This window comes from Centruroides sculpturatus, unplaced genomic scaffold, assembly GCF_000671375.1.
Source record: "Centruroides sculpturatus isolate CEXI.00-Female unplaced genomic scaffold, Cexi_2.0 scaffold101, whole genome shotgun sequence".
In the NCBI taxonomy this organism is placed as follows: Eukaryota; Metazoa; Arthropoda; class Arachnida; order Scorpiones; family Buthidae; genus Centruroides; species Centruroides sculpturatus.
In genome coordinates this window covers 365,525-375,819 of record NW_019384361.1, presented here as the reverse complement: position 1 = coordinate 375,819, position 10,295 = coordinate 365,525, and the positions used below count along the sequence as shown (strand labels likewise).

At 26.5% G+C, this 10,295-nt stretch overlaps 1 protein-coding gene across 1 annotated transcript in view; it reads left to right on the top strand.

Annotated features, from left to right (window-relative positions):
• Nucleotides 1-9,925, top strand: part of LOC111641327 (dihydropyrimidine dehydrogenase [NADP(+)]-like) — a 70,331-nt gene extending 60,406 nt beyond the window's left edge. Inside the window, exons 18-25 of the mRNA XM_023387468.1 lie at nt 2,073-2,193; nt 2,493-2,755; nt 4,127-4,253; nt 4,553-4,815; nt 7,470-7,649; nt 8,068-8,211; nt 8,358-8,441; nt 9,408-9,925. Coding sequence (XP_023243236.1) covers nt 2,073-2,193; nt 2,493-2,755; nt 4,127-4,253; nt 4,553-4,815; nt 7,470-7,649; nt 8,068-8,211; nt 8,358-8,441; nt 9,408-9,656 — 1,431 coding nt within the window. The 3' untranslated portion in view covers nt 9,657-9,925. The remainder of the gene's footprint in view (nt 1-2,072; nt 2,194-2,492; nt 2,756-4,126; nt 4,254-4,552; nt 4,816-7,469; nt 7,650-8,067; nt 8,212-8,357; nt 8,442-9,407) is intronic.
• The last annotated feature ends 370 nt before the right edge of the window (nt 9,926-10,295 follow it).

Sequence of the window (10,295 nt, the reverse complement as noted above, 5' to 3'; positions counted from 1 at the left end):
TTTTTTTCACGTGTAGTATAGAAATTTGTAATAAGATACATAATGCGGTTATAATAAAATATTGTGCGATTATTTTCATATAATTAAAATTAATATATATTTATATTTTATAAAATACAAGGGAAGCGGTGCTTCCACCGCTTCCAATGACGGCACGCCATTGGTGTTTTCTCAATTTTGTTTCATGAAGAGATGATAAGAATTTGAAATTTTAATTGTACTAACTCAGTTAGTACAATTACTCTTGTATGTTAAATATCTATAATTGATAGAAAAGAAAAAGTATTATTGAAGAGTTGAATAGATGCATAAAAATTAATCATGGATATAATTAGGATTGAATTTTTATAATAGACAATTCCTTATTTCTTAAAAATTTATTAAATGATAAATAATACTTTATAATTTCAAAAATACTTATTATGTGAAACATTTCTTGCAATTAACCTTTACGAAAAGGCTCAAAAATAAGTTATCTTGTGAAATAACTTATTTTTTATTTGTACAATATAAAACATATTTAAATATATATTCTGTCCACAAAATTTTCAAGATAGAAATCTACTGGATAACTAAATCAAAGACCTAAAAGGCTGGTTTCATTTGTTGGTAATCTAAATAACTATATTAAATTTATGCTTTCATTCAGTATATTAAAATTCAGATTAATAATGCAATAATCTGAATTTAATATACTTATAACAGTGACAGTTGTAATGATGAATGCTAGCTCAGATGGAGCTTGTATGCTAGTTCTTTACGTTGACTCCGTCTGTTGACTAGTATTATCATTATTGGGCTGCAATTGGAAAATATTGCAGACCTATAAATTCCCACTGTCATCTATCTTTTCTTAATCTCAAGAATGGAGATAGATAGATAAAATTTGAGACCAGATATGACATCCTTAGAAGCAGGAGGCCCCAATTAACTATATATGAACTTCTGATAAAAACCAGAAGTCATGTTATTTCAATTCAAAACTTTTCCCTGAAATCAGTTAATAGATGCCCAGCACAACTCTTGTTAAAGGAAAAGTATGATGTGCAGGGGCAAGCAACCACTAATTTGAGGTGGAAGGCATACATTTTAAATTAAATAAATTAAAAATATGATTAAAAATTGCAGCCTGACATTGTGATGATGTCACAATAAATAATTGCTCATTNATAATTTGATGTGGAAGGCATACATTTTAAATTAAATAAATTAAAAATATGATTAAAAATTGCAGCCTGACATTGTGATGATGTCACAATAAATAATTGCTCATTTAACTAATGTTTTCTGTTATAACTAGGAAGTTTTGAAGTGTTTAATGAGAAGAGTTTACTCACATTATTAAGAAAAAGGCAATTGTTTACTCTCACATGGTAGTGTCCTCATTTACAATACATCCAAAATTGATATTATTTTTAATTAATCACCTCTTACTCATCTCTTACTCATTTATCATTTATGACTATTTTTCCTTTCCTATACTGAATCTGCAACTGAAAGAGAGAACTTAAAACATTTAAAAAACAACAACTTTCTGCAGGCTATTTCAAAGAAGGATTTTTAGCAGTCTTTGGAAAGTTTTATGGTCATTGAAATAAATTGTATTACTGTAGATTAAATATGTTTCAAATAATTTCTTCAAGAAATTAAATTTCTTATTACATAAATATATTTTTCTAAACTAGTCTATGAACTTTTAGGACATAGTCTGTAAATTTCTTTGAATATGATGCATATTAAATATTACAGTATTAATATTAATTAAAATAGATTATTAATAGTAATTAATATGCATCATTTGTATATGGCTATTTTTTCATCAATTCTAGCTTTCAAAAAATACTAAGAAGATTAATTAAACTATTAACTATAAAATTATTATTTAACACAATCTTCTTTCATCTGACATTAATTTTCAAAATTAAAATCAGATCAAAGATTCAAGAAATTAAATGCTTAATAAATTAATTCTGATAATTGGATTTGGTGTTCAAGAAATAAAAATATTTTTACTTATCAAAAATATAGATACTAATAGAAAAATATTTTATTAAAAATATACAATTTTACAGAAACCAGAATTAGTTAAGGATATTAGCCTTTGGGTACGAGAAGCTGTAAAAATTCCATTTTTTGTAAAGTTAACTCCAAATGTAACAGATATCATAGAAATAGCAAGAGCTGCTTATGAAGGTAATAAAAAATAATCATTATAGCATAGTATTTTCTGTAATTTTACTAACAACAATTTTTTTCACATTCTCTTTTTATAAACTGTTTAAATTTAATTTAAAACTATAAAAATGTGAGTGATAATTTATTTACAACTATTAATAACAGATGTATTATATAATTAGAGAATTTTAATCTTAGGTTAATTATTGTCCCAAGCGTCTTTAACAATTTATAAAATAATAATGATATAAAAACTAAAAATTAGTAAAATATATTTTATCTTATACTTAATATTTAAAAAGATAAAATTATTTTAGGTAAAGCTGATGGAGTAACAGCAACCAATACTTTATCTGGTCTTATGGGTTTAAAAAATGATTCTAGTCCTTGGCCAGCAGTTGGATTAGAAAAGCGAACAACATATGGAGGAATTTCTGGAAATGCAATTCGTCCAGTAGCTTTAAGAGCAGTTTCGGCCATTTCCCAAGTTCTTCCTGGTTTTCCAATACTTGCTACTGGAGGTATTGATTCTGCTGAAACTGGGCTTCAATTTATCTATTGTGGAGCTTCTGTTTTGCAAGTATTAATAAAATATTATCTGATTTACTTAGAAATTAAATATTTATAGAATATGCAAATATTTTTATTTCATTATAGTTTTAGTTATAAAAATTAATTTTGCTAAAAGGAACAATTTGTATGCTTTATTTATACATATATGATAAATTAAAGGTTCAGCTTATTTTTTAATTTAACTTCTTTTACATTAATAGTACAAATATTTACAGTACCTTCAAAATAAACTACTTATAAAGCCAGCATCCATACTACTTATTTAAAATAATTAGCTTTAAAAGCACTAGGAAAAGAGGATAACATGTCATTGTGCAAATATCAATCTAATTATGAAAAATTAAATTTAAAACTAAACCCTAAAAAGTGATTAATTTGGTTTAATTATTAGTTTATTCTTGTGATCTTTAATAATTTAAATTCTTGTAGTTTTATTTTTTATATCAAAAGATATTTTGCAAATATCACACTATTAAATGAATTTGCATAAAAAATAACTAATGAACATTTTCTTTTAAATTTCAAATGTTAAAAGTAACATATCAGAAAAAAGCATTAATAAATTCTAAAATTTATTAATGCTTCTGCAATTTAAGCATTTTAATTGAAAAAAATTTTTATTCTTATAAAATCATTCATAATAAATCAAAAATAGTTCTTTTTTACTAAAAATTGCATTCTTACTATGAATTCTGTTGGTTTTACAATGAGCATCATTTTTTTTTACTAATAAAACACACCTTTAATAATCCAGCTAATAAAAATTAATAATATAATAACGTTTTCGATCGTTTCTTAACGATCTTCTTCAGTTACCATAACAGAATAAAATTGAACACAAAAAAGAACGTAAATACGAAATTAAAATATAATAACGGAAAAGTAGATAAAATAAACGAAAAATATAAATTAATCCGAAAAAATGTCCCTTAACAAATAAAAATAAATAAAGTCATTAATTTTTGTAAAAGGATCGCCATGCGGTAGGTAAAGAGTTTGCATCTCTATGGTTGATGCAACCCGTTTTCTTGTGTGCCTTAAAGATCTCTAATTTCTCCAGATATTTCATTGTATGTAAATTTGTCGTAGGTTTAATAATTTCCGCCCGATCCCAATGGACTTGAATGTCNTTCATCAATTCTAGCTTTCAAAAAATACTAAGATTAATTAAACTATTAACTATAAAATTATTATTTAACACAATCTTCTTTCATCTGACATTAATTTTCAAAATTAAAATCAGATCAAAGATTCAAGAAATTAAATGCTTAATAAATTAATTCTGATAATTGGATTTGGTGTTCAAGAAATAAAAATATTTTTACTTATCAAAAATATAGATACTAATAGAAAAATATTTTATTAAAAATATACAATTTTACAGAAACCAGAATTAGTTAAGGATATTAGCCTTTGGGTACGAGAAGCTGTAAAAATTCCATTTTTTGTAAAGTTAACTCCAAATGTAACAGATATCATAGAAATAGCAAGAGCTGCTTATGAAGGTAATAGAAAATAATCATTATAGCATAGTATTTTCTGTAATTTTACTAACAACAATTTTTTTCACATTCTCTTTTTATAAACTGTTTAAATTTAATTTAAAACTATAAAAATGTGAGTGATAATTTATTTACAACTATTAATAACAGATGTATTATATAATTAGAGAATTTTAATCTCAGGTTAATTATTGTCCCAAGCGTCTTTAACAATTTATAAAATAATAATGATATAAAAACTAAAAATTAGAAAAATATATTTTATCTTATACTTAATATTTAAAAAGATAAAATTATTTTAGGTAAAGCTGATGGAGTAACAGCAACCAATACTTTATCTGGTCTTATGGGTTTAAAAAATGATTCTAGTCCTTGGCCAGCAGTTGGATTAGAAAAGCGAACAACATATGGAGGAATTTCTGGAAATGCAATTCGTCCAGTAGCTTTAAGAGCAGTTTCGGCCATTTCCCAAGTTCTTCCTGGTTTTCCAATACTTGCTACTGGAGGTATTGATTCTGCTGAAACTGGGCTTCAATTTATCTATTGTGGAGCTTCTGTTTTGCAAGTATTAATAAAATATTATCTGATTTACTTAGAAATTAAATATTTATAGAATATGCAAATATTTTTATTTCATTATAGTTTTGGTTATAAAAATTAATTTTGCTAAAAGGAACAATTTGTATGCTTTATTTATACATATATGATAAATTAAAGGTTCAGCTTATTTTTTAATTTAACTTCTTTTACATTAATAGTACAAATATTTACAGTACCTTCAAAATAAACTACTTATAAAGCCAGCATCCATACTACTTATTTAAAATAATTAGCTTTAAAAGCACTAGGAAAAGAGGATAACATGTCATTGTGCAAATATCAATCTAATTATGAAAAATTAAATTTAAAACTAAACCCTAAAAAGTGATTAATTTGGTTTAATTATTAGTTTATTCTTGTGATCTTTAATAATTTAAATTCTTGTAGTTTTATTTTTTATATCAAAAGATATTTTGCAAATATCACACTATTAAATGAATTTGCATAAAAAATAACTAATGAACATTTTCTTTTAAATTTCAAATGTTAAAAGTAACATATCAGAAAAAAGCATTAATAAATTCTAAAATTTATTAATGCTTCTGCAATTTAAGCATTTTAATTGAAAAAAATTTTTATTCTTATAAAATCATTCATAATAAATCAAAAATAGTTCTTTTTTACTAAAAATTGCATTCTTACTATGAATTCTGTTGGTTTTACAATGAGCATCATTTTTTTTTACTAATAAAACACACCTTTAATAATCCAGCTAATAAAAATTAATAATATAATAACGTTTTCGATCGTTTCTTAACGATCTTCTTCAGTTACCATAACAGAATAAAATTGAACACAAAAAAGAACGTAAATACGAAATTAAAATATAATAACGGAAAAGTAGATAAAATAAACGAAAAATATAAATTAATCCGAAAAAATGTCCCTTAACAAATAAAAATAAATAAAGTCATTAATTCTTGTAAAAGGATCGCCATGCGGTAGGTAAAGAGTCCGCATCTCTATGGTTGATGCAACCAGTTTTCTTGTGTGCCTTAAAGATCTCTAATTTCTCCAGATATTTCATTGTATGTAAATTTGTCGTAGGTTTAATAATTTGCGCCCGATCCCAATGGACTTGAATGTCATGTTGCGTTGCGTAAGACGATAGCACGGTGTTGTCAAGTTTCTTATTAATCGTATATTTATGTTCTTTGATACGTTGTTGCAATTTGCGCATTGTTGCGCCTACGTAGACAAGATCCGAATTAAAATGCTGATCATGTAATGGTATAGAATAGATTCCTGATGCCGATTTCCAGTCATAACGCTTCTTATCGTTTCTTAATAGCTTGAAAACTGTAGGATTGCATCGATATACTACACTGAAATCATTAGCCTTGGCCGTTTCTTTATGTATTTGTCTCAAAAACGGGACATAATTTAAAATTATCTTTTGTCAACAGTCTACTGTGGGATGCCGTTGTTTAGTTGTTTGGAAGGTTGTAATAAGATTCTTTATGATTTCCTTTTGGTATCCGTGTTGTTCCGCAATCTTTAGAATGTAGTTTAGCTCCGCCATCGTGTCTTTTATACTAGAACAATGTGTATAAGCTAAAAAGGGATAAAAAGGGCTTTACACATTGTAAAGCCTTTCATTATCTGTTAGAGAAGACTAATCTGGTTAAGTTGTCAAACACCATTTATTATCATACATATTAATGTTATTAAACTTCTGTCTTATTGTTGGAATTAAATGTATGGTACCAAGAAACATAAACTTTTCTGAAGTTATTCATTCATTTGACAAGAACCATAGTACAATAGTAATAAAAAAGAAATAGTTTTAAGGTTACAACAACAGCATTTATTTGGTGAAATTTCAAATATCATGTTACAAAGGCGATTTGCTAACCACTTTAAAGTGTTGGAAGATATTCGGTTTTCTCTCGCATTTATGATGTCATTTTATGATCTTAACAGCTTTATGGTGGCTAAAGTAATTTTTAATAAATCATTTATTGAAAAAAGCAAAAATGTTAAAAAATTATACTTACTTGATAACTATAAAGCAGACAAATCCCTATATCAATTTTTATTTAGTCATTTAGATCATAAACAACATTATAATTGCAAGAATGTCAAATACATTTTTTACAAAGTGATTTGCTAGCTACTTTAAGGGATAACTTGACATTTGTCAAGTTATCCCTTCTGTTCATAATAACAGTTTAATTTTTCTTTTTCATTTCTTCCACTCAGGCCATTTTTGATGAATTAACAATTAATCAATGTTTACATTTTGTCATAATTTTTGTGTTCCATTTAATTAAAATATCCTATACAATCTATTTGCTATTTAGAATTCAATTAAAATGTGATTTTTGCAAGATAAAAGATAAATAATATACTGTATATATATTTTAATTAGATATGCTATGTATACTTTTTGGTATTTTTACATTCCTATTGCAAATTTGATGTTTTAGTAATCCATTGTATTCTTCATTTTATAATAACCAGGTTAAAATACAGTATGGTCACCTTTAAATAGTGGACAAACTTCTCTGTCCAAACAGTGTCCACTATTCAGAGGTTATACTGTATTATATATGGTAAATGAAAAAAATTATATTATTTTAATATTTGAAAACAAACCAAGAATTTATTTAACAATAGGTATGCAGTGCAATACAAAATCAAGATTTTACAGTTATAGATGATTACATAACTGGTCTTAAGGCTTTATTGTATCTTCAAAACATACCAGAAATGTCAGACTGGGATGGACAATCGCCTCCTACTCCCCAACATCAAAAAGGAAAACCTGTTCCAAAATTATCAAATTTAATTGGAAAGGTAAAAATAATATTTTAATAAATAATAAATTTTGAATTTAGCAAGACCAACTGCTAATAAGTTAAAAACTCCTATTATTTTTATTCTCATAAAACATTTTTTGAGACAAATTGTTTCAGCATCAGATCAAAAATTGTTCTGATTTGAACATATTGTACCAGCATTCTAAAGCCTTTAGTTAAAATTTAATCTTGGAAAAATAGGATTGAACAAGTAAGATTGAATTTTAACTAAAGGCTTTAGAATGCTGGTACATTATGTTCAAATCAGAACAATTTTTGATCTGATGCTGAGACAGTTTGTCTCAAAAAAATGTTTTATCAAAATAAAAATAGAACTTCTTAAGTTATTAGCAGTTTGGATTTATAGAAGATGAAATTATTTATTTACTCATATTTTAAAATGTTTTTACATATAGAATCTTCCAAATTTTGGACCCTATCTCAAAAAGAAAGAGAATTTAATTATTAGACAAAAGGAAAACATTCATTTACTAACAAATGAAATTGTTTCTGAACCAAAGATTTCAAAAATTAACAACAGACAAGTGCCAAAAATTAAGGTTTGTGTTTATTTATATATACATATATACTGTAAATAAAACAATTTTATGATAAACATTGACTTTTGTTTTTTTTTTTTTTTTTTTTGTTTAAAAAAAAAAAAAAAATTGTTTTTTTTTTTTTTTTTTTTTTTTGTTTAAAATAGGATATAATAGCTAAAGCTATCACTAAAATTGGAGCCTTTAAAGATTTGGATTTAGAAAAACAAGTTGTGGCTGTAATAGATGAGGTAAATCTAAAAATTTATTACAGTGTGATCCCAATTTATGATTAGTTGATATACAAGAATTCAGTACAGTGACCAGTTTTTTTCTGACCATCTTTCCCATTTACAAGACAAAATATTTGATATTATGAAGGCAATGAGATTGCAATTGAAATTGAACATGATCAATTTGATGGCTTGTAGGTTCCAGTCTCTGGTCATTGAGGAAAACACCATTCATTCTAATATGGTTGAGCAGTTTAGTAAACTTTAGTTTTAACTTACAAACCCTTATATTTGTGATAACTTTATTTAACTTTATTTTACCATGCAAGAAATTGAGAGCTTCTTCAGTTGTATAGGGCCATGCACTTGTTTTGTTGAAATCATTGCCTCACACTGAAATTTGTTTCCTTTTTAGCATAGGAATGAATTCAGTCATTCATTAAATGTCAAATAATCATCAAAAAAGGAGGACTCAATAATCCCGTGCTTAGAGAATACACACCAAACCAAAACTTTCTCATGGTATGATTCTATCTCAAAGATTTCAAGAGGATTTTCTGTTGCCCAAAATCAAACATTTTGCTTGTTGATATCAATCACTGCTTAAATGTAGAACAAATTGATTATCTAAGATCTCTGGTCATTCCTCAATGAGGTCAGAAAAGCCATTACTGAATGTCACTTATTTCAACTTTGTGGCCAGCATTAATTTTTATATTTTGTGCAGAAACATGTTTAAATCTTTTTTCATTATTCTCCAACACAAACAGTATGAAATTCCTAACTCCATTGACAATTGGTGAATTAACTTTTTTTCCAGCGGCTTCTGACTACAGCATTCTAAATGGCATTTATCATCTCAGAACACACTATAATTTGCTTTAATAAATCAATCTTGGACTAGGACACTCATAAATTGGGGTTATACTGTATTCTATTGTAGAATAATATGTAATTTTTATGATACCAATGTTTTGTTTTTAGGAGATGTGCATTAATTGTGGAAAATGCTATATGACTTGTAATGACTCAGGTTATCAAGCAATCATCTTTGATCCAGAAACACATCTTCCTAAAGTGACAGATGCTTGCACAGGATGTACTCTTTGTCTCTCTGTCTGTCCTATTATTGATTGCATCAAAATGGTTGCAAAAACAATACCACATAATCCAAACAGAGGAATTCCACCTAAAATGAATCAATTTAAAATTAATGCTATGCCTATGCAGTAAATTTAATGTTATATGATGTGAAATTATAAATTTATTGAATTGACCATGAATTATCATAATAAAACTTTTGATTTCATCTAACTTTTATAACAATAATTACATTAAATGAAACTAATAAAAAAATTTACCTATTTGAATGATATTGCAGATAATCATAATACTTAGCATCAATTTTATTATATAAGTACAGTAGGTGATCAGTTAATGAACAGATCGGATAACAAACACTTTTGTGAAAGATTATGTTCGGACGATGAACACACGATCGGATAATGAACACCCCACAGAACAAACACAAGAAGAAGCAACGTAAAATAATTAATACCACTTGGTCTTCCTTTGTCTTCGGGCAACAATTTGAAACTTTTCGGAGTATGGGAGACGTCGACATAGACACTCAAGCCAGCATATACCGATCAGATATTATTCCTCCGAACTTTGAAACTCTCAGTTGTAATTCCAGCCTTTTATTTTTCTGACAAAACAATTCTTTTATGCATTCGCGAGACTGTCGGGTAGGCACTCATTAAGTTTTGCATCTGTTTTTCTTTTCAAAAGGTGAGAGTATAATAGCAAAGGTAGAGAGTGAGCAGAAACTGCCTAATGTTGCTGGGCACTATGGTGTGAACAGGTCTACAG